The sequence below is a fragment of the Apodemus sylvaticus genome, chromosome 18 (assembly GCF_947179515.1).
Source record: "Apodemus sylvaticus chromosome 18, mApoSyl1.1, whole genome shotgun sequence".
NCBI lineage: Eukaryota > Metazoa > Chordata > Mammalia > Rodentia > Muridae > Apodemus > Apodemus sylvaticus.
This window is the reverse complement of record NC_067489.1, coordinates 65,389,904-65,415,099: the sequence shown is the minus strand read 5'-3', so window position 1 is coordinate 65,415,099 and position 25,196 is coordinate 65,389,904. Positions and strand designations below refer to the sequence as shown.

The 25,196-nt window shown below is 41.1% G+C and overlaps 1 protein-coding gene across 10 annotated transcripts in view; it reads left to right on the top strand.

Annotated features, from left to right (window-relative positions):
• Psd3 (pleckstrin and Sec7 domain containing 3) overlaps window positions 1-25,196 on the top strand; it is a 528,621-nt gene that overhangs the window by 487,897 nt on the left and 15,528 nt on the right. For all 10 annotated transcript variants that reach the window (XM_052162839.1, XM_052162837.1, XM_052162836.1 and 7 more), the window contains 3 exons: window positions 5,870-6,027; window positions 7,105-7,249; window positions 15,108-15,251. In XM_052162839.1, coding sequence (XP_052018799.1) covers window positions 5,870-6,027; window positions 7,105-7,249; window positions 15,108-15,251 — 447 coding nt within the window. The remainder of the gene's footprint in view (window positions 1-5,869; window positions 6,028-7,104; window positions 7,250-15,107; window positions 15,252-25,196) is intronic.

Genomic DNA, 25,196 nt, shown 5'->3' with positions numbered 1-25,196 from the left:
TATTTTACAAAGTATTAAGTAAATAAGCTTTGACAAAAAGAGAATCTGAGCATGCTTTTTGTTGATGTTGATGGGTTTTGCCCCTTTCTAGACTTATTTTATAGAACCCGAGAATAAAGTATCTTCAAACCTGACGCAGTAATTTGTAGAGCTATGGGTATTACAATGTGGATTCGCAAGAGCTTTAATTAACAAACATTATAAGGGAGAGACCTCTGTATTTCATGCCTTAAATGAATGTAAATAAGAGCCTTGTGAAATCACAGGATCACTGCTTGTTAGGAAGGCAGAGTACTCTGATGAGTCATGCTACAGAGAGCAGTGCAGATTGCAGGGAACATGGGCAGAGCAGCGTGTTTTCAGGCATCGTTTTCACCTTCATTTGTGGCAGAAAATGGGCCGTAATTGCAAGTCATGGAGCATTTTCTTCCCTTATAGAAAATGCCTTGATTGGATTTATCATTCTCTCTGTTTTACATCTAGTTTCCACAGCAAACAGTCTTGGGTTTGAATTGGTTTGATTACAGTAATTTGTGCCTTATTCCTTCCTTCCCAACCCTATCATTTAAATACTGTCCTATAGCTTAAGCAGTAAACACTAAAGCTATGAGGATGGATTGAAGTCACGTCTTCTCACTCTTATTGCCAAACTGAGTATCACCACCTCCCAGCGCTACTATCATTGGGGGAGTTAAGCTGCTGCTGGTGCTGGTGGTGGTGGTGGTGGTGGTGGTGGTGGTGCTGCTGCTGCTGCTGCTGCTGCTGCTGCTGCTGTTGCTGGTGGTGGTGGTGCTGCTGGTGCTGGTGCTGCTACTGGTGGTGGTGGTGCTGCTGCTGCTGGTGGTGGTGGTGGTTCTTATTCTTTTCTTGAGTAATTTGAGTTACTCAAACATATCTTATTGTTACTATTTTGCACTTAAGATGAAGATAATGTTATTTTACTATTAACTGGAAAAGCAGACACTGGTAGACTTAAAAAACTTCTGTCAGTTTAGTCCTAATAAACAGAGCCCACCTTCCATTTCTGTGCTGTGTGAAACATTCCTCCTAGTATGAACTGGAATGTGTCTTAGCATGCATCTGTCTGCCTTGGGATAAGTAGTGTCTAAATGCTGATGAGTCAGCTTTTGAGAATTACAATAACCATTTAATGTGAACTCATTTGCAAAGGAATGAGGTTAGTTTCAGCTCGTAGTTCTAGAGGCATGGGCTCTGACCAGGGCTCTCCAAACTACAATAATACCATGTTAGGGACATGTATGTTTCTCCTTAAGAGATCCTAGGACTCCACCCTGCTCTCCTAATTCAGTTGCTACCAAAAGCCCAGCATCTAAATGCTGTAGTTAGAAAAAGTTTTCAGCTTTTTGATGAGATGAGCATAGGACTCTGGGAATTAAACACCTGCAGTAGATTGGGAGCAAACTAATATTTAACAAAAGATTGAAAGAGAACAAGAAGATGACTTATGCTGATAGCCTTTACTTACAGGATCCATAATAAATGCTGCTGTTATAGGCGCTGCAGCTTTACAGCAGTCTAGGAGAACTGTGCTTTCCACTTAGTTCTAAATGGGTTAACAGAGGGAGTATACATCAAGAGTAAGTATAGCGATTTCAAGTGCTGAAGTCATTGTGCTGATAGCAAACCACTGGCCTTGCTTATCACTATAACAATTTTGTTAGATAGGATAATATAGGTAAGAGTTAAAACTACAAGACTAGGCTGGGTGGTGGTGGCACACACCTTTAATCCCAGCACTTGGGAGGCAGAGGCAGGCAGATTTCTGAGTTCAAGGCCGGCTTGGTCTACAGAGTGAGTTCCAGGTTATCCAGAGCTACACAGAGAAGCCCTGTCTTGGGAAAAAAAAACCCTACAAGACTAGTTATGACCACCTCAAGGGGTAGTTAAAGAATGAGAAAGGGAATGGGCCACAGGCAGGATGATCATTTAAAGAACAAACTAAAGATATCATCTGCATTAACAGATATTATCACTAATTTGTAAGAAGAAAAACTAATATTACTGAGTTTAACTTATCTTAGGTCACAAAGACATTATCAGAGAACCAGGTATTTGAACACATAAGCTCTAATCCCAGAAATCCATGTTCTGAACCACAGTTCATTAAAGGTGTTGTGTCCATTTGGCAGGATGGAATGAAGAGATTACCATGGAGTGTGCAAGAGTTGTCAGTTAGTGCTGAGTACTTCTAAACTGGAAACCTTAAATCTCTGGAACAGTCAGTACCGTTGTGTACAATTGTGTCATTTACCTGCAGGGATAGTTAGCTAGACAAGTACAGCCTAGCAAAACTTACTGAATGCCATAAATAAAGATAATGTCTGTGAGATTTTTAATAAGAAATATAAAAGAAAAAGAAATTTACATGGGGAGATGGCTCAGTGTGTTAAGTGCTTGCTGTGCAAGCAGAGAGACCTAAATTCAGATTCCCAGCAAACACACACACACACACACACACACACACACACACACACAGAGTAGAAGCAGCAGTAGTAACAACAAAGCCAGCCATGGACCATGTACCTGTAACCTCAGTACATTGGCTTAGGGAGTGGTGGACAGAATTACCCTGGGGGCTTGCTAGCTAACCAGCCAAGATGAACTGGTGAACCTCAAAATCAGAAAGACACTCTTCCTTCAAAAGATAAGGTAGGAGGTGATTGAGAAAGTCACCAGCCTTGACCTCCAGCCTCTACACCTATGCCTAGTATATTTATACACATGTACATACACTATATACAGCGCACAGAATTAGAATGCCATTGGACCTATGATATTGGAAAATAAATGAGGAAAGAATAGCAACTGAGGAATTCTGTATCCACCTATACATGTCAGAGATACCCTGAAAGATATGTGAGTGGAATTAGAGTATTTGACCTACGCGAGGAAAAGGATTGAGAGATCAAAAGGATAAGAGTAGAGATATCATGACAAAACAAAGCAATAAAGCAAATGGGCAAAGATCTGGGCAACACAACCAAATCCAGGAGAACAGGGAAAGAAAGCAGTAGCATGTGAGCCAAAACACAGTTTCTCAAAACAGAAAATCCATAAGAAATATATTTTAGTAAGATTTCAAAATAAGGTGTACTAAAGTATTCCAGCCAATTTTGGGATTAGTGAGAACAACAAAAGTGAGATAAAATGATTTAAAAGTCTTGTAGATATGTGTAAGGAGTTAAAAAATACAAAATTTATGTGGAAGATAGCTTTTGGAATTTCCACCTTACACGAGTAAATACAAAAGTTGATAGTATATAGTCTTAAGGATGATAACTCCTAAAATCTAAATGCACTAAGCTGTGTAGAGACTTAGGTTATTAAGCATAGAGGGAAAACTCACATTGCCTCTGCAGTAAGTAGGAAAAATCAGTATGTTCTCTAAAGGAAATGGACAATGGGAAAACATGTAAGGCCAGGAAGAAGCTAATCAATATATTTTACTATAAAAAACTCACTTATCTAATAATAATGTATGTTTTCAAGGCGCGTAAGCAAAAATCAACATGCACTAGGCTACATGAAACCCTTTAATATCTGAATGGAAAATAGACAACATTCCTGATTATAAGCCAACAATTAAAAACATGTAATGGCACATTACTAAAGAATTAGGCACAGTTATTACTAAGGTCAAAGAACATATACAAAAAATAAAACTACAGACTCCCTAGAGATTAATGAGAGAAAGACTCCATTTATTTCTAAACTGTGTTATACTGTGTAACTCATACTCAAACAAAATGTATAGCCTTAATAATTCCTTAATTAAAGAAGAAAATGGCAGGGTGTGATAGGACACAACTCTAATCTCTGTGCAGGGAGGCAGAAGCAGGAGAATTATTGTAGATTAAGGTCGGACTATCTGTTTAGTGAGTTATAAACAAGACAGAGCACATAGTAGATCTCACTACAAAAAACAAAGAAAGGAGAAAGGTGAAAAATAAGATCAATAATTATCTTTTTAAAAATATATATAGAAAAGAGAGAAACATGGGATAATTGAGGTGGGGGGTAAAGCCTGAGTTACAGAGCCCAGAACCAAACAAGGTTCACGTTGATCCTAGACTAACGTCTGCACAGGCCGGTCCAGCTTTGTTGGGAAGACAGATGTGGTTGAGAATGGAGGGAGGCATAGCTCTCAGGGATAAGCTTAGGGCTGATCGTTTCTCTCACTCCTGATAATTCTTTTTTCCCCCAGGCTTCCTATCTAGAAACAGACTCCACTGGCTACAGGGTCATGTGTGCACAGGTGTGTTCAGCAGAGCCCTGAGGCTAGAGGGGATTTTAAACTCAGGCTGCCTCTACTTTAAACTCCTACTCAACAGTATGTCATGTGAAGATAATCATAGATTTTAGAATGCTGAGTCATTGCAAAAAGCCTTTCGAAAGTGCAAGGAGCCCTCCAGCATAGCTAGGTCGTAGTTATGCACACTGATAGCACTCTGTCCACAATACAAGCTTTAAGTGTCAATTTATGTTAAATGTTCTCTTGATTGTCTTTTGTTCATCTTACTTTGCCACAAGACTTCATCAACAGCAAGTCATAATCCCTGAGCCTTAATAAACCAAGATTCTTTGTAATTGCATTCTGGAAGTTGTCACCTAATATTGTGATTGTGAAGAGTCCTTAGGTTTCTATGGTATCTACTTCACGTTTAGAGGACAAACCTTTGCCTCTCTGCTTGATGCTGATAGGGTCCATTAATGACCAACATTCGGCATACCTATTTTTTTTATTCATTTTGAGTAAATTCCAGGCATTTATATATTTGAATTGTCGACATTTTGATTGATATTGGTGAAAAACAAAGCAATGTGAGGTAAAATTGTTTTTTTAAAAACTTGAAACAAAGCCTGTAATAGGAGCACTAACATCCTCTCTTTAATACATTCACTATGAGTTAGAAAGTGATAAAAGGTGTGTGTGTGTGTGTGTGTTCTTTGTAGTAGAAATACAAGTTCAGTAAACATCTTGTTTTTGATGATATATGAGAAATGGAACCTAACCTCCAAGACTATGTAATGCCACAGCTTGTATCGTACACATCAGATACGAAGCTTTTTTTTTAAATATTTGTTTGTCCCTTTATTTATTCCAGTGAAACCAGTAACTATTAGCAATAATTGAAAAACATATTTTAAATTCTGATTATTCTACTAGCAAAGTTTTTGTTTGGGCTGTCATGTTTGGGTAGTAGCAATACAAAAGAATATGTGGAAACTCTGAGCTACACAGTTACTGTCAAAAAATAAAATGATATTATGTATGCCACCTTCCTTATGTATTTTATACCTGTTTAGAAAAATAGAGTCAAGCTTTATCTTAGGATGATCTTTTTTTTTTTTTCCCTCATCAGGAGAGCTAGAGAAATTGCTTTATTTCATTGTTCCTTTTGGCTTTGGTAGTATTAACCATCTCAAAAGACAGCCTTGGGAACACGGAGTGTGTTCAGATAGATTATCTCTACCATAATTCTGCAGCTCCATTAAAGGTAACTGCCAGCTTCTGCACGGCCCGTTTGTTTCTGAAACCCGCTCAGTACTGCCTGTTGGACCTGGTCGTGTTGCAGGCTCCAAGGATGCCTATGTCTCCCCAGCCTTCCTCAGCAGTCTACATTAATTAATTTATACTCGCCTTATTAAAATAATTCCTTTTGTACTGCCTCATTGCACATAATTCACAGATGTGTCCGCTGCGTTTACAGGGTTATCAAGAGTTGGTCCTCCCATTTACCTTTCCCAGTCTTTCCATGGATTTTCTAAAAGGTGCTCTGTTCATTTCCCATCCGATCTTGACCAGTGGCCATACTCTTGTGCTTGTTTTCCTCGTGTCTGTGTACAGGATGAATATAAGCCAGAGAAGTCTCTGTCCGATGAAGACCTGAAGAATGCAGTGAGTGTGCACCATGCTCTAGCGTCCAAGGCCGTCGACTACGAGAAGAAGCCAAACGTGTTTAAGCTCAAGACTGCAGACTGGAGGGTCTTGCTTTTCCAAACCCAGTATGTTGGGTGCTTTTGTTCTTACTCGGTCAGCGTTTGCTACGCACGCCTTGCTACGCACGCCTCTTTCTCCTCCTCCTCTTCCTCCCTCTCTCAATGTAAAGGTGGAGGGAAACAACCACCAACTGGTCTCCATATGCATTCTCTCTCTCTCTCTCCCTCCCTCCCTCTCGCTCTAGCGCTCACTCGCTTGCTCTCTCTCTCTCTCTCTCTCTCTCACTCACTCTATCACTCCCTCTCTGGCTCTCTCTCTCTTGCTTTCTCTCTCTCTCTCTCTCTGGCTTTCTCTCTCTCTGGCTCCCTCTCCCTTTCTCTCTCTCTCTCTCCCTCTCTTTCTCTCTGGCTCTCTCTCTCTCTCCTTCTCTCCTCTCTGGCTCTCTCTCTCTCTCTCCCTCCCTCCCTCTCTTTCTTGCCCCCCTCTCCCCCCACACACACATAATACATACAATAATATTTTTTTAGAGAATACTACCATAAACATTGATATGTAAGTCTTTGGGATCAGTATCTCCTGCAACTACCTAACAATAATGTTGAGTTGTATTGTAAATGTTGAGTTATTATGGGAGGAAACAATTCAGTTCTTTCCCACAGCATGCCTTTCTATATTTCTTTTCTTTTTTCTTTTCTTTTCTTTTCTTTTCTTTTCTTTTCTTTTCTTTTCTTTTCTTTCCTTTTCTTCTCTTTTCTTTTCTGTTCTTTTCTTTTCTTCTGTGTATGCCTAAGTTTAATTTTAAAGTAAAATTTGTGACTTAAAGAGAAGTTAATTTTAATATTACTTTGGCTTAGACTACCTTCTAAGAAAAAGTGGATACTTGGCAAAGTATATATCCTGTTTTCCCTGTGTATCTTCCAAAGAGAGCCACAGCTTGTGCTGTGATGGTAATGCCTGTGGCCTTTCATTCCCATAGTGATTGCTGATCACTGTTGAGAATGGTAATGTCCAGTGCACTAGTGAAGTTTTGTACTGACAATAAAGCACTTTAACACCCCATTTTAAATCAGTAATAAGCAAAGGCAAAGTGTATCTACCTAGACGTAGCACTGTCCGAACATCCATATCTCTTCCTCTCCTAGGAGTCCAGAGGAAATGCAAGGGTGGATAAACAAAATCAACTGTGTGGCAGCTGTGTTTTCCGCACCACCTTTCCCAGCAGCCATTGGCTCTCAGAAGAAGTTTAGCCGCCCACTTCTGCCAGCCACCACAACAAAATTATCCCAGGTAAGTCGGTGTGATCGTGCCCTGTGCTTGGGAAAGCATGCTTTGTGGTGATATTCATATTAGGTAATTCTTAATGTCTAAAGACTTGTAAGATAAACCTTGTAGGAGCGAATTGCAGGCCTGGGACAGGTAAATGGGGTTCTACCCCAGCTTCAGCACGTCAGACCTGCGCATGCTTTTTGACTTTCTAATCCCAATTTTATGTTACATGACCTAGGGTTGGGGCAATATTCTGGCTTGGTAATGAGCTTTTCACCCTTTACCCATTACTTTCCTTTTCCTGAGTGTTTTTCTGAGGAATATAAAAGTATTTCCGTTATTTCGTTCCGCTGTATAGTGAGAGTGGGGTAATTCCAGTTTAATTCCTCACCCTCTGGAAGAGGTGGTAAGATCTGGTTCCACTAAACTCATCCAAGTCAGGAGCCAAAGCTCTTTTTCACATTCATTTCCATCAGCTTCTCTACTATTGTCAGATTACTCAAAAGATTAGCTTACCCTAACCTTGTCAGATTAATCTCACTAAAGATTATCATACCTTCTTCTCAAAGCTGTTGTCTGAGGCCCTGCCGATGTTAACCATGTCTGAAATAACCCCACTGCCGTCGACTAGTAAAGGATTTTGGAACTTACTTTAATGTCCTTACAAAATTCTTGTTTCTGAACATAGAATTAGTTTTGTCTACGGTGGGCCAGACCCTGGCATCGAGAAGTAAGTTACTTGTAGTTCGAGTGGACAGACATAAGAGGGTCGTAAGCCCGGAACCCTAGATGTCACGGAGGACATGAGAGTTGAGGAACGGAGGAAGCATGAGATCTGATAGGAAGCTGAACAGAAGCCAAGCTGTCATATGACATGTAATGTAGGGGATACAGTGATCTCAGAAAAAAGTGCGCAGGCGCAGGAGCTCTGTACGTGTTTCCGTGGCTGGAAAGACCTGGGGACAAGCAGGAATATTCCTCTGAGGTGAGCAGGGCCATATCATGGAAGAACCTTGTCCTAGTCTGTGCCCCACATCAGATATCACAGAGTCCATAACTTATTTAAAAATAAATATAACAAAAAAATTAAAAAACAAAAAACCAAGAAACAGGGAAACTCACTTCCTGTGCTATGAGGTCAGGGTCCTCTTGCTGAGTGGTAACCTTGTAGAGAATCGCATGGTGAAGGGAACAAGGGACTGAGCAGGAGAAAGTTGAGGGTGTCAAAGTGAGTCTTAGCATCCACACCTCTACTCAAAACGATAGTCTCAATAACACACAAGTGTGAAAGTCACTAGACCTAGTCTCCTCTTCACAGCCTGAACCCAGTATTGCCACAGTAGAAATTGAACATCCATGTACATTTTGGAGGGGACACTAAACCATTGCATGTTTGCTATGTATTAAGATTTTGAATGTTTTGGTAGCCCCCCCCGTATCCTCGAGACAGTAGCCTCAAGCAGGATAAGAATGTGATCCCATTGGTAATGCAGGCGTTTCTCTGTTGCTATATGATGGGAGAGTTTAAAGACTATGCTAGAAGCACAAAGGCCTTTCAAGGAGTGTTAGTAATCCAGAAGGGAATATCTATGCTAGCTGTGAATGGAAGATGAAACCTCCGTTCATGTAACTGGTTAGCTCTAATGGCTACAAAAGATGAGAAGAGCTGTCACCTAGGTACAAAGGGCTGGGGACTGCCTGATTCCTGACCTGGCCTATAGAATGCTGCCTCACTTTATCCAGAGTTCCCCACCCTGCTTCTCCGCAAAGTTCTTTCCTAGGTCTTCCTTCTGACTCTAAATATTATAGTTCCAGGGCTCAGAAGGAGACTAAAGTACTCAAGAACCAGCTTCTTTTTTTCTTTTTTTTTAAATATCTTTTTGATTAGATATATTCTTCATTACATTTCAATTGATTTCCCCTTTCCTAGTCTACTCCCTCACCCCTTTCCTGCTTCCCTGTCCTGGTATTCCCCTACACTGCTGCATTGAGCCTTTCCAGGACCAGGGGTCTCTCCTCCCTTTGATGTCCAACAAGGCCATCCTCTGCTGCCTATGTGTCTGGAGCCATGGGTAACTCCATGTGTACTCTCTGGTTGATGTCTTTGTCCCTGGGAGCTCTGGGAGTACTGGGGGACTCATAACTTTGCTCCTCCTATGGAGCTGTAAACCCCTTCAGCTCCTTGGGTCCTTTCTCTAGCTCCCCCATTGGGGACCCTGTGCTCAGTTCAGTGGCTGGCTGAGAGTGTCCCCCTCTGTATTTTTTATGCACTAGCAGAGCCTCCCATGTGGCAGCTATATCCAGCTCAGGTCAGCAAGTATTTGTGGGCATCGATAATAGTATCTGGGTCTTGTAACTGTATATGGGATGGACCACTAGCTGGTGTAGTCTCCGGATGATCTTTTCCTCAGACTCTGCTCCACACTTTCTTCTTCTGTGGATAATTTGTTCCCCCTTCTAAGAAGGACCAGAGTTTCCATACATTGTTCTTCCTTTTTGGGGGGTATCATTTGATATGTGAATTGTATCTTGGGTATTCAGGGCTAATATCCAATATATACAAAGAACGCAAGAAGGTAAGACTCCAGAGAGCCAAATAACCCTATTAAAAAATGGGGGACAGAGCTAAGCAAAGAATTTTCACCTGAGGAAAATGAAATGGCTGAGAAGCACCTAAAGAAATGTTAAACATCCTTAGTCATCAGGGAAATGTAAATCAAAATGATCCTGAGATTCTACTTCACACACATCAGAATGGTTAAGAACTTAGGTGACAGATGATAGTGAAGATGTGGAGAAAGAGGAAGGAGCACTCCTCCACTGCTGGTGGCATTGCAAGCTGGTACAACCACTCTGGAAATCAGTCTGGCAGTTCCTCAGAAAACTGGGCATGATACTACCAGAGGACCCTGCTATACCACTCCTGGTCATATACCCAGAGGATTCCCCAGCATGTAATAAGGACACATGCTCCACTATGTTCATAGCAGCCCTATTTATAATTGCCAGAAGCTGGAAAGAACCCAGATGTACCTCAATGGAGGAACAGAAAATATTGCTTATTTACACAATGGAATATTACTCAGCAATTAAAAACAATGAATTCATGAAATTCTTAGACAAATGGGTGGAACTGGAAAATATCATCCTAAGTGAGGTAACCCAATCACAAAAGAACACACATGTTATGCATTCCCTGATAAGTGGATATTAGCCCAGAAGCTCGGAATACCCAAGAACCAGTTTCTATAGTTATTTAGGTAAGAATAACCAAATGTGGAGTGACCCACCATTGTTTATACCCACCAAAGGGAAGGCAGAACAATCAAGGCGTATGACAGAGGAGTCACTGGTAACCTTGGTAAGAACATGTTGGCTGGAGTGATAGGAGGTAAATCTCTACCCTTCTTCTTAGAAGAGGGAATGCAAGGCGATAAGAAGGATGGAGAGGAAAGAAGGGAAGGGGCCCAAATACGGTCACAGCTATAAAAACATCAGTAAGAGAAGAGGCGTGCTTCAGGAAAGATTATATGGTGTAAGGTCTTAAACTTGTATTGGATGTTTATTCTATAAGCATTTCCTTTGCCGGATAATTCATCAGCTACTTAAAATGTATTAGGGATATTGGGGACAAGCATTAGGGAAGAGTGGCATTTAATTTTCATGTGTAGTTCGTTTGGTGAGACACTCACAGAGGTCAAACTTGATCGCCGCCTGTTGAGAACCACTGCTCTTTCCAGTGGCCGTACAGCTGAGAGCTTCAGATTGTGAGGCCCACAGTCTGATCGTGGCCTCCTGAATGCCAGACGCTTTAGGGTGAGGTGAATTTTTAAAGTGTAGGAATGACAACAAGGTGAACATCCTTCTGGACAGATAAACGGCGCAAGGAAAATCAAAGGTCTGAGGAAGAGTGTTTGGTACTTTGAGCACATTTGTTCGTTACTCTGTCACTGGTGAGCTTTTCTTGAATTTGTTCTTGTCTTGCCTCCACAACATATTAGCCTGGATTATTAAGACTGGCTGCTGCCACTGCTCCACAGCTCTTCCTGAACAGCTCTGCTGTGTGGGAGTCACCTTCTCTGTTGTTTTCTTCACAGTGCTGCCAGAGTACATTTTTCTTCTGTTGGGGGTGGAGAGACTACTTCAAACATTTAAAGTCCCCCTCCTCTTCCTGGTGTAGCCGTCCCAACAGAATATCATGCCCCAACTCCTGCACACACACTGGCAAATTTATTGAGGACTTTTTATACCCACCAAAGCAGTGATTTTCGAGCTTGGATGCACACAAAATGATCTGAGACTTGTAGCCCAGGCCCAGTTTGCAGACCTATGTGATGATTAAATTCAGGATGAGCCAGGTAGGATAAATGTGACTGAGATACGCAGGTAGCTGGCTAGAGTGTCATCGGCTCTGTGACACGCTCTGCCTTCCTTAGACCTGTCACCACTTCCAGACACTCACATCACATAAAGTGACTGTGTCTTGTATTCCCTGTGCTCTTCCATTCATTTTCTTGTAAATGTTTAGAATGGTCAATCATCAGCTACTAATCCCTATACATTAACTGAGGGCAAGCCACAAGTGAACCCTGGTAAGAAACAAGAGCCCTGTGCTCACTTTTCATACCGGAATATCACACCTCTGACAGGTGGTTGGTGTTGAATCCATGCTAGGTCAGCTCTCTGCTGCAGAGCTACAACCAAACTCCATCCTTATTTTACCCTGTGGTTTAGCTGACACTGGAGTGCAGTGAGCTCACCGAGAAGACACTGGGAATGTGTGTGATATGCCAAATGAGGAGTAATTCTCGTGGTTGCCTTCCTCATGGTCAGAACTATACATTCACCTCACCCACATTTATACAGTCTGCCATGTCACTGTGTACTGTATCATGTATTAAAATACCACACTGAGCTTCAGTGATGTGCACTGTTATCACTACTCTCACAAGTTAAATAAATCCAGGTGCACTGAACACAACTGTAATTCAGCTAGATGGGAGACCGAGTCAGGAGAACTATTTCAAAGCCAGCCTACGTAGTATTTCAGTTAATTAAATGTAAAAAGCAAAATATGAAATGCCCTTCAAAATAAAAATACTTTTGGATAAGAGAAAGTGAGATTTCATTTTAAATTTTAATTGACAACTGGAGAGATGGCTCAGTGGTTAAGAGCACTGACTGCTCTTCCAAAGATCCTGAGTTCAAATTCCAGCAACCACATGGTGGCTCACAACCATCCATAATGAGATCTGAAGCCCTCTTCTGGGGTATCTGAAGACAGCTACAGTGAACTTAACATATAATAATAAATAAGTCTTTTAAAATTTTTTTAATTGACAAATAAGAATTGTCTCTATAGTTACTCTGTTTTTATAGTACATGCATTGTACAGTGATTAATCATGATAATTGATATTTGTGCCACTTTGGTGAGAACATTTGACATATTTTTAGCAATTTTGAAATATGTATCATGCTATTATTAATTATAGTTGGCTTGAGGCATAACAGAATTCTTGAATTTATTCTTCTTGACTGACATTTTTGATCTTTGCATCAAACATCTCCCAAGTCCCCACAATCCCCAAGTTATATAGCCACTAGTCTATCATCTAGTATCCTGCGGTGTGATTTCACATATAAATGAGCACATGTAGTATTTTCCATGTGTCCATGTTGTAGTATATGTGTAGAGTTTTATTTTTAAGGCTGAATATATTTGTTACATTTTGATTACTAATGGTTTCTGTTGTTGGACACATGGTTTATGTCCATATCTGTGAGTCATGCTACAGTGACCATGACAGTGCATACATCTCTTGGACATTATTTCACTCCTTCAAGTATATACCTGGAATCCTCGCAGTTCTGAATCCTGGAGAAACAAGGTCAGGGTGCCAGTAGGTCACAGTCTGGAAGAGCTCCTAAGGGCTTCATATCATTGCTGCTCTTTATTGTTGCTGAATTTATAGCCTTTCTTTAGTATGTAGGATGCATACAGAGGGACCAAGCGTTCTAGCGTCTCCTTATGACCTAATGCCTTGAAGAGGCTTAATCTTCAAGTATGTGCTCATGGGTTCAGAGCTTTAGCATACCCATTTTAGAAAGACAGCCATCTGTGACATGGTCTGTGTGTTCCTTTACAGAGCGTAGTAGATGAATGAAAATCTATTTTTTTAAAAAAAGCTCCCTACGGAGTTTTTATGGCTTTTGGCATTATCTGTGAGTAGACAGTGGGTGCCCCATAATCTGCACTGTCTCTCTGTACCCCATTCCTTGACAGGACTACTTTGGGTATTTTGTTGTACCTGGTACTTCAAATGGATATGGTCTTGTTTTCATCCTTCACTTTATTTTTTATTTCATTCTTTATTTTCTATTTGATGACCTTAAATTTGCAAGTTATTTTCTTTAAGCTCTAGAGATGTCACTATTTATTTATTTATTTATTTATTTATTTATTTATTTATTTATCGAGACAGGATTTCTTTGTATAGTTCTGGCTGTCCTGGAACTCACTCTGTAGACCAGGCCAGCCTCGAACTCAGAAATCCGTCTGCCTCTGCCTCCCAAGTGCTGGGATTAAAGGCATGTACCACCACCGCCTGGCGAGATGTCACTATTTTAAAGGACCCTAAGATCCTGTGTATGACTCATGTTTCTGGGTAACTTTTTACTTAAAATATTATGCAGCCTTAATTTCTTATTTGTAATTATTAATTTTCTGGTAACTTAAAAATTCAACTCTATCCTGCTATACAGATTATATAATATAAAATTATATTTCTGTTATATACCTATTGGTTGTTTTAATTCCCTTTTATCTACCATTCATTTATTTTATACTGCACATGTAAAATTGCTCAAGATTTTGAACAAATGTTCATGGAAAAGCAGAATGCTAAGCAGCTACACAACTGTACGGATGCCAGGGAATTAAAATGGCGTTTGTTTCAAGCATGTTTAAAGCTGCTGGATATGTATTATGCATCTGCAATCCCAATCATGAGGTGGAGGCAGGAGGGAAATGTGTGCGTTTCAAAGCCAGTCTATTCTACTCAGTGAGGTTTTGTCTCAAAAAGAAAGACAGGAAGGAGGAAAGGGGGGAGGAGGGAGGAGGGAGGAAGAGGAAAGAAAGAGAAAGAAAGCTCTCTCACTGATATGAGAGAGCTGAGAGGCATATCTTTTTAGGTAGTGTATTACTAAGTTGATACAAATGGTGTCCAGGAATGGAAATCTTTATACACAGGATTGATCATTTTGTGTTAGTTCCTGGTGTGTGGACTAATGGTGTTCAGCCCATAATTACTCTGCGTTTAACTGAATGAGAGCTTTGGGTCAATGAAGTTGAAGCGAGTAAGAACTCCTGCTACTCTAGGGAAGAATTTCATCTGCACATAGGTTTCATAAAAGTACTTCTTTATAGCACAATTTCTCCCCCAAAGAGAAAACATTATGCAAATAAATGTTCATTATGCTAGGCAGGGGAAGCTAACAGCATTGCTGAGTATGCATGAAGCCAAGCCACGTGGCTCTCAGGAAAAGCACTTAATTGTTCAGCTTGTAACTAACGTGTTTGTCAGGGTTTCTCCTAAGAGGGCTGGTCCCCATTTGGTGACAAGTTCAGCTGATAAAAGGCTCAGAAATGGTGTGGCTTGTGACAAGAGATTGGCTAGTAATGTTGGTCCCCGTTGCCATCCTGAAAGGAATATACTAACACTGTCCTAAAAAAAATAGTTGGAAGGACTTCGGACCAAAGGCTCCTCATTGGACTCTTTGGATAAACTAAAGTCATTAAGCAGGAAGGATTTTACAGGTGTCCTGTGCTTTTCTTTGATTATTTTCTGCACACTGAATGACTTCGTGATTTCCTGTAGGAGGAACAGCTGAAATCCCATGAAGGCAAACTGAAGCAGATCCGCACTGAGCTGGCTGAGCATCGCTCGTATCCCCCAGACAAGAAGGTCAAAGCCAAGGATGTGGATGAATACAAGCTTAAAGATCACTATCTGGAGTTTGAGGTATGGCTGACCTAGATGGTACTAAGTGGGGTTTTATGATCTGTCTGTGTCGTCAGCACCTCGTAGCAGTCATGATAGTGAGCTTGACTTGACTTGGCTCCAAGTTAGGACATCCTAATATGACAGGAGCCCTTGTAGCCTCATGTTTGTGATTTTATTTAAGCACCAAATAAATATCAAAGTGGTGGCCAGTTCATTCATATCAAATATAACAGCCTCCAAGTTGGAATAGGGTGCACCTGTGACAAGGGTAACAAAAAGAACAACAGTAGTGGAACCGTGCCAAGGAGGACAGCTGCTTTCTGTGACCCTGTGTTTCCTCCAACAGAGTTTAGGTCAAAATCAATACAGTGGAGGAAATGGGCTGCAAAGTGAGAGGAAGCACCTGCTCTTCCTGCATACGCTTGCTGCTAGGTGACATCAGTACACTTTTCTTTACCACTCACCTCCATGCCTTGCAGAAGGGGACTGGTGAATTAAGGCTTGGCTGGTTCATCTGGTGTTGCCAGTGTGATGAGGAGAGAGGCAAACCCAAGCTGGTGCCCTTCATCTAAGGTTCCTCACAAGTCAAAGCCAGTATTCTCCAACCTTCGCTCTTGACAACCACACTCAGATCCTTAAAGCATCTTTTCCTATAAGACAAAAAGAGGAAAACTGTATGTTCTATAATTTACTTTATCTTTCACACTCTTCTGTCATAACTCATGCTGTCAATCATTGACCTTCTAGACACTTCCTTGTCCTTCATTTTCCCTCATTCCCCTAGTATATGACATTTGTTCTTCTGGACGGAACCTGGGAGCATCTGAGCATTCAGTTCTTAACCTTGTCTTTGCATGGCTCTACCCTGTGCCCTCTTTACCACAGCCACTGCCCGGGTGCCTCCTCTGTGCCGGTCTTGGCTTCCATACCTCTCACAGGAGACTAGCAGTTGCCTCCTGCTGCCTTTCCTTCCTTTAGTTCATCTACCACATCCTTTGCTGTTCTGTTCTGAAGGTCAAGGTGATGATAGTGTCCCAGATCTTACACCCAACCCTCCTCTTGTTTACCTTCTAAGTCAAGTTTCATACAGGAATCTGTGAGGATTTGCCCTTCTCTCCTATCTAGGCCACATGTCTCCACATGCAGTAACTAACATTTCTGTCTCCCTGCAACTACATTTGCATTAATTTGTTCAGGTACTTCTACCCCCAATGTCCTTCCTGTGGTTGCCATTTTGTGAGACCATCTGGGTAAGGTCCAGATCTCTCCTATGAACAGCCTGTCTAGACACACCATCCAAAGTCAGTCTACTGTGAAACTTGCCATGAGTTGGCTGTATGTTGAAGTTCTGTTTGGCTTTGGGTCTTTAGTGAATTCCATGAGCCCCCAATGCAACATGTCCAAGGCCCTGCACTTGCTTGCTGATTTTCATAGAACATCCTAGAAATTGCTATCTAAGTAAGTCATCACTGTAGCATTGTGTCTCAGGCCGAAGGCAGAGCCATAGCCATTCACCACTCTTCTCCATGGCAAATGAGTCCTTGCTGTAGTCAAATGGCATATAAGGAAAATCTTCTAGTAAAGACTGAAAGTTTGTTGTCTAAAGCCACAAAAAAAAAAAAAAAGAAAAGAAAAAGTTTGTTGTCTAAAGCCTTACCAGCAAAAGACCTGAAAATTAATAAAAAGAAAAAGTAAATAGCAGTCATCTTTGACAAGGCTTGTTCATTCCTGGGAAATGTGAGTTCTCAAAAAGCAATCATTGTTCTTCACACTTCTGTAGTAACAGGAAGCCATGGGCTTGGTTTTTGTTTCACACTTTCTAATTAAATTTCCCAACACCTCTCTCCCTGGCTTCCAGGACTCATCACCTTGCTTTGAGCCCTTGACTCTTTAAGAGGAGAACCTATCCCCAGGAGGAAGGGCCCTTGCAAAACCACAGCAAAGTAACCACTGCTAGGCAGAGACCAGTGTGTGGATCTTCTGTGGGGCCCTTTTCTTAAAAATGGAGCCCAGGGAGAAACAGCAATTCCCTATCTCGAACCCTGAAATTAGAGCAGCTTTGGGGAAATCAGGTCTTGTTGTCATCGTTACCTCCTCAAGGACTTTGAAGATTGCATTCCAGGACTTCACTCATGAAAGTCAGAATCAGGATAAGTTGTCAGTATGTTGAATTGTCCATCGAGCTGCATTAACCCGTGTCAGAGAGGAAAGGCCAAGGGGCACATACCGTGTGAGGTTCATCAAAATGGTGTGTGGGAGATGAATAAATACTCTTGGAAAAGTGGCTCGTTGTTTTTTTTTTTACTAACTCGGATGAAAACTGAAGAAATGGATCATGTAGAATCTAGCGTGCCAAGAGTTGAGCCAAAGAATTGGTCTCCTGTGGGAGCTTGTGAAGGCTCTTGTGCAGTATCTTCTGCTTTATTCGCGACATCCCTTTAATCACTCACTTCTTTCCTGAGTAGAATGTAGGCAGCTATTGGCCAGTTTGTATATTTTGCTGACAGCTCTGTATTAACCCCAGATCCTAGAATATTTTCCAGATTCTTGATACTCAGCTGAGGGACTCGGTGAAACTTTATCATAGTAGTTGATGCTATGATAGCATCAGAGAAGTCAGAGCACTCAGAAAGCTTAGTATCAATCCTTTATAAAGGGACAGGTTCATGTGTGCAGAAAATCCCATTAGCAAGTGAGAAGAGAAGGCCTGCCTGCAGGTCCACAGAAGCCCTGAAGGGTCAGGGACCGAGGACGGTGCTAACGCAGGCTGTGTCTCACTAGGGATGAACGACGTGGTCAGCTTCCTCCGCTTCCGAGCGTTGTCTCTCCTGTTCCATGGCGGGCCGTCATCCCTGAGCCTCCTTTGGTTTCAGAGCAGTTCTTGTCATTTTCACTTGCCTCCGAAGGAAGAACACTTGTTTTGGCAGAATATTGAATTGCTGCTGACACTACAGGGGTGTTCCTCTGTTTATGCATTTCAGTTGTGTCCCAGGTTGCTTTAAGGACAAGCAAATCTTCGCCGCAAGCCAAATTCGTAGCTCTCTGTGTGGCTAAGACTTCCTGCAAGCCCTCACTCATAGTAAATAATTAGAAATCCCTGTGAGTGTGTAGGTTTAGGACTTAAACAAAGAAATCTACCCAAAATGGAGAGATTTGCATCTTAGCCTTGTAAGAAAGGGTTCATTTTTACCTAAAACAGGGAATTTTACTGAGAATGGGTTGTAATTAACTAAACCTGTACTTTTCTCTGACTAATTTTTTGGTGGAGATTGGACAGTTTTGTTCTTGACTCAATTAGTACCTGAAGCCATGGCCTTTTTTTTTTTTTTTACTCTTCTTTCTATTTTTTAAAAATATTTTATTTGTTTATATTATGTATGAGTGCTCTATCTGCATGCCAGAAGAGGAATGTCATCAGATCCCATCACAGATGGCTGTGAGCCACCATATGGGTGCTGGGAATTGAACTCAGGACCTCAGGAAGAGCAGCCAGTGCTCTTAACCACTGAGCCATCTCTCCAGCCCGGCCTGTTTCTTAGAAGAATTTTGTTGGAAAGTTTGCTTTGGGAAGGCATATACTCTGAAATACTTAATGACATTATAAGTACACAAAAAGGAAACGTAAGTGGTCCCCAGTCTAGGAAGTAAGTATCAGCAATAGCCACACACCTTTACACGCTAGTTTATTTCTGCTTTATTTTATTCTGAAGTGTTTTCACTGATTTTCAAGCTTCCACGGTACATTAGAAGATCTATAAAGATTTAGAAGGATGACAGATGGTTTGTAGACAGAATAAAAACAAAGGTCCTGCCAGTCAAGCACAGTGGCCTGAGGTATGCTGGGAAACATTTATGAGCTTGAAGAAGCAGCATCTTCAAATTCTCTTGACGGCCTTGTCCTCAGCCTCAGTATTTGATTTTGTTTCTTTAAAAACAACAGCTACTAGAAAATGAATACAGTGTTTATTTAAGGATGTGTCTCATGCAATATCTAAGATAGTTGCAATAGGTAAATGATCCTTACATTGAGCTAGACCTTAGCAGAGAGAGGGAGGAGAAGGTATATTAATATAAACCTCTAAATCGTTGCTAGACTGGGAAACAGTCACTGAAGAAGGATTATAGGACATGGGCTTGATCTCAGGCTCACAAAGGTGATGGTAGAACTGTAAAATTGAATGCAACATAGGGTGCATGGACTGTGGTTGTAGGCATACATGCTTTGGTTGCAGTGTCAATTCACTTAAGCAAAAGAAGCTATTTCCTTCCTGCTGTCTCCATTATGTTGCATCCAGTAGCTCTACATCTATCTTAATGTCTTAAGGTGTCGGAGTCTCAAACCCTGTTACTGAGACTGAAGCCAGTTGTTTAGGATTGAAATTCTAGTTAAGTTGTTGAATTCCGGCTTCAGAATTCACCATCCCAGTAGTTTGAATGCCACGTGAAATTAGTGTGTCACAACTTTACCCAATCGTGTTGGGTGGTAGATCCTAATAAATGAATTCAGCACACTGTTGCTCACTCACTCCAGTCTGCTTTTGCCTTCTGTCCTGCACTGTAGTATACTACTACATGAGCACTCAATGATTCTTTGTTCTTTATAAACGTCCCTCCTCGGGCATTCTCTATAGCCATATAGATTGAAAGGCAGCAAGTACAGAGAAGTAAACTTTTTTTTTTTGTAACAAATGGCTGGAATGTAGGTGTGACTTTGGAATTGAGCAGTGGGTAGCCAATGACAGTTCAGAGATAAATCCAGGAAAGGCCCATATTGCCAGGAGTTAAAGCATAAAGAGAATTCTATTAAGGGCTCTGAGAAAGGACGCTAACTAATTTGAGCCTTGTGTTTCCCAGAGAGCACTTTAGTAGTACTGGCATAACACAGACAGACTTAAGAAGCTCAGAGTCTCAGGAATGATAATTAGTGTACAAGAACCAGGAGGCAAGGCCATGCTTGGTAAGTAGGTACAAAGCAGAATTGTCTGTAGCCTAGGCCATTAGGAAAGGCTGATTCAAAATTGATAAATTCTGATAATAGAAGGAGTTGGCAAGCAAAATATTGAAGAAGTGTCTTGACTACCTTTAATCACATATAGTAAGCTGAAAGAAGACCAAAATTAAAGACAGACTTTATCACCAAATGAAAGCAGAGATAAAGGATTTGGAAATGTTTCAGCATGATCCTATAAAGTATGCAGAGTCCTCTTTAGGAACAAAAACCACAGGGATAGGCAAGCAGCTGGTTGCTGGAGAGGCTAGCCTACCTAGAAGAGGTCATTGGAACAATAAGAAAGAAACACCAAGGCTGTCGGATGTCTGAAGATCATAGCCCCAGAAGTCTTGACTACTAAGCTTCCAGAGAGGAGACCACAGGGTCTTAGCATGTAGGGGGGAATTCACAAATTCCTGTGTAGCAGCCCTCAGCCACAGCTATGGCTTCAGCAGCCCCGGATACAGCTTCACCCTCTACTTGGAAAATGTAAAGCATAAGTTTTGGCAATTTCCTTACAGTACTGACTCTACCGCTTTGTGAAATAAAAGAGTTCCCATTAGCCGGGCATAGTGGCACATGCCTGTAATCCCAGCACTTGAGAGGTAGAGGCAGGCGGATTTCTGAGTTCGAGGCCAGTCTGGTCTACAGAGTGAGTTCCAGGACAGCCAAGACCACACAGAGAAACCCTGTTGTGAAAAACAAAAACAAAAACAAAAAACAAACAAAAAAGAGCTCCCATTGTATCTTACACTGAGATTCCAAAGGAATCTGGAGGTCACTCAACAGAGATTTGTCATACAAAAGCAACCACTTCAGAGCCCCAACAAAGACAATGCCTAGTGAAGATGTGAAATCAAGCCCTCTACAGAGTCTCCGTAGGAGAAATGCCTGCTGGTGTTTCAGAGGGAAAGCTTTCAAGACTCCACATCTATAAAGCTACTGGTATGCAAATACCAGCCTAGGGAAACGTAGGCATTAGACTCCAACCTCCATGGAGTTTTGATGCCTAGATAAATTACAGCAAAGGACTGAGGCTGAATCTACCAGCCAGGGCCTTCATCCCTAGGTGAGGAGACAGGACGTGAAGTAGAGATTTCTCCAGCTTTAAGATTTAATGTCGTTTTCCCTATTGAATTTTGGACTTACAGGGGATCACAACAAAATATTTTTCATGTGTTTCTACATCCTAGAAAGAGAATGCCTAGAAAAAGAATAAATACCTTAGAAGGAGAATAAAATAACTTTTATTTTGTCAAGTCTAGTGTTTATCACAAGCTCTCTGATGGAGATGCATCTTCTATTAAAATGAATTTATGCTTTGAGTACTACCCATATCTTGCTTACATGAGATTCTAGACTGGAGACATGTTGCTGAACTGTGGTATTTGCTAGGTTAGATGTATTGAATACATATTTGGCTTACCTTAAATTTATGACAGGCTTGTGAGAACATACCCAACATAAGGAACGTGCAAACTGGGCTAGAGAATCAGTATTCTACATTGTGAGAAAAACTTGAATTTTGGAAAGTAGAAGTGGAACGTTGTCATTTGAAAGTCCCTAAATGCATGTGTCTGTCATACATGAGTAAGAGGAGCTCATTAGGTCATGAGAGCTCTGCCTTGACAGTGGGATTGCAGTCATTGTCCCAGACGAGGTTATTTCCATGAGAAAGGCTTTGTTAGAAAACTAAGTGTGTCCTTAGCTTGTTTTGCACCCTCCTGTTCCTCCTCCTCCTGCCATCAGATGACAGCAGCCACAGGTCCTTGCCAAGTGCTAAGGCAATGCTCTTAGACTTCCCAACCTCCAGAGAATGAGTCAAAGAATTCTGTTACAAGATACTCAGTCTTGGATATTCTATTATAGTGGCCCAGAACTGATCAAAACATGTTCCTTTGTGCTTAGAAGGAAGATACTTGCTGGTTAATGTGTTCTCACATTTTTATTAAACATAAGAGTATCAGATTCTCTCATGACTGAAACCAGGCAGTTAAAAGCTTCCTTGACTTAGTGGGCTGGAGTTCAACTGAGTCCCCACTCCTAAATTGTGGCCCAGAGTAGCATATGCTCATGGCTTAACACAAGGAGGACCCACACAGGCCACATGCCTACAGAAGTCAATTTTAGAAACAACAAATGTCTACTATAACAAGACATAACAATATTTTAAGAGAGAATATGTTAAATCTAAAAAATCTGGGGCATTCTTAAAGATGCATTCTTTCTTGAGTTTTTATTTGTCTTGTCAATTAAATTGATTTTATTTCTTCTCAATCTGGTATGTTTAAGCACAAGAATACATTGCCTACAGTCATTATGGGAAAGTGTCTGAAGGCCACACAATATTAATTAAAATTGGCTAAACTTCCAGTGAACTGTCTGCTTTATAGTTGCTAGTGGGTAGTTAGTTGATATCTTTCCTTTTGATAAAATTCTGATTAAAATTTCCTCATGTTGCTCACTTTTCATTTCTTAGCACTGGATCAGTAATTTCCAGAATGGGAGCTCTACCACTGACTACTTTCCTTTCCTAAGAGCAATGGAAGACCTATTCCAGCCCCTCCCAGGTGTCACAAAGCAACCCACCTTCAAAACATTATCTAGATACTAAGTTTATTGTTCTTGAAAGTACAATGACAAGAGTTATTTCCCTTTATCTCCCTAGTGGCTGCTAAAGAGAAATCCTATTAACCTACTTAAAGATAATTGGTACCCCTAGTCTGTCTCAGTAACTGGGTCTAGCCTAGAACTGAATGCCACCTCCTTTATAGACAGCATCATAGATATGGTGTCATATGTTTCAATATGAGGAACCAAAATAGCACAGGTTAATAAAATTCCTGGAAATTTAATATATTCCCTTTTGGCTGAATGCTATCTTAAATTAGGTACAAAGATCGAGACCAAAGATCAGCAGTATCTAGGTGCTCATTTCAAGTCATAACAGAACCAAGACTCTTTGTCATTTGGAATCTCCTATTGTATTACACAATGAAAATGGACTAAGAAGTCTTGAAGTTTAATCTTTAACTGATTACAGTTGCCAGCAAAGGGAAGGAAAGCCTAGAAATGAATTCTTTGAGCTTCATCCAAGGAGAAGTTAGTGCCTTCCCTTGAGAAGACAGACTAAGCATTCAGTTACTTACTTGGAATGACTCAAATCCTAAGTCTTTATCAGCTGTGCATATGTTCCTGAAGCATCTTCTTTAATGACTGCCATTTTCCTTGTGCTTAACATAACATCCAAAGGAAAAGGGTAAATGTTCTCAGAGAGTAAAATGGTGGTGGTGGTGGGGCGGGGTATAATTAGTACACACTAGGACTCATCTGCCTGTATTTCTAGAGTGTCTGGAGATTGATGTGATATGAGCCAGAGCCATGACCAGCTATGGCACTATAGCAAGATGATCTCTCAAAAAGCAAAGCTCTTTACTAATCAAAACTGCATAGTTCTAATAGCTAGGGGATAGCTCAGTCATCGAGTGCTTACCAGGTGTGCATAAGGTCTTGGGTTTAATCCTCAGCACATGAATATAGACAGACAACAGAAACTTAATGTAAAACTGATGTATATATTAAAAAAATCAGTTGTTGGGGAGTGGTTCAGTAAAACAGAAAAGATCCCAGAAATGAATGTCTGAATATAAGTGTGATGACTATTCTTGGTTGTCAACTTAACTACATCTGCAGTGAACTAAATCCCAAGCAGCTGGGTACACATGTGAAGGATTTTTTTTTCCTTAATTAAATCATTTGAAGTGGGAAGATACATCTTTAATCCAGATCTTTTGAAGTGGGAAAATACACCTTGAATCTGGGCCACACCTTCTGTTGGCAGCCTATATAAAGAACATGAAAAAGGATGCTTTAGCTCTTTTCCTGCTTGTTAACACTTTCCCTAGCAAGTCCATTCCCTCACTGGTGTCAGAGCCTACTTCTTAGGGTCCTGGTATAAACTGAAGACAAGCTGAGACATTCAGCCTCATGGACTGAACTACTACTGGATTCTTGGGTCACCCATTGGTAGAGAGCCGTTGTTGGATAAGTGGGACCACAACCTGCAAGCTAGAGAGATTGAGAACACAATGGCTTCTTGGCCTACAAGGCTGAATGCCTCAGAAGTCTTGTGTGCTGCAGACCTGAAGGGTTTCTTTTTGTTGTTGTTGTTGTTAGTATAGAGTAGAGTTTATTCAGGGAAGAGGATGGGAGTTAATGGGGTAGTGGAGGCAGAGAAAGGCAAAGAGAGTAGAGAATAGAGAAGTAGAGGCCGGCCATGACCATGTGGGGGCTGGGGGGGGGGAGCGCAAGAGGGCCAAGAGGGGAGTAAGAGAAAGAGAGAAAGGGTGAAGGGCTTCTTTAAAACTATGAACATTCAGTCTATACTTGCTGGCTGAAGAACTAGGTTTTTATGGAAGCAGCAGTGATAGACAGCAGCTATAGAATAGGTAGGTTCACCAGCAAGAGGCAAAGGCAAGCAAGCGGTCAGAGAAGAACAGCATTTCCCTCTGACCTCTTTATGTCTGGGATACCTTCCCTGTTCCTGTCAGTCCTTCCAGAAAATGCCTTTTACAGACTTACACAGAGGTATGACTTATTTGGTTCTAGATTCAGTCAAGTTAACAATGAAGATCAACCAATACACACAGAGAGCACACAATTACAAATATGCATGATGTGCTTACATTCCACTGTTTCTGCTGCTAATAATTTCACAGGATCTGAGTAAGTAAATGAGAGATTCATTTTGGCTCATGGCTGTGGTTCATAGTTAAGTGCTGTATGTGGACCCACCTTGCTAGCAGATCCCAGCCAAGCGTAGGCCACTGTAAGATAATATGCATCATGTGTTTTAAAGACTTGGCCAAAGTAACTCGGATTACAGATTTGATCATAAGAGAAACCCATTTACCTGCATTAATCCGCTGGAGAGAGCAGGCTCTTCATCACCTCCTAAAGGTCCCACCTGACCC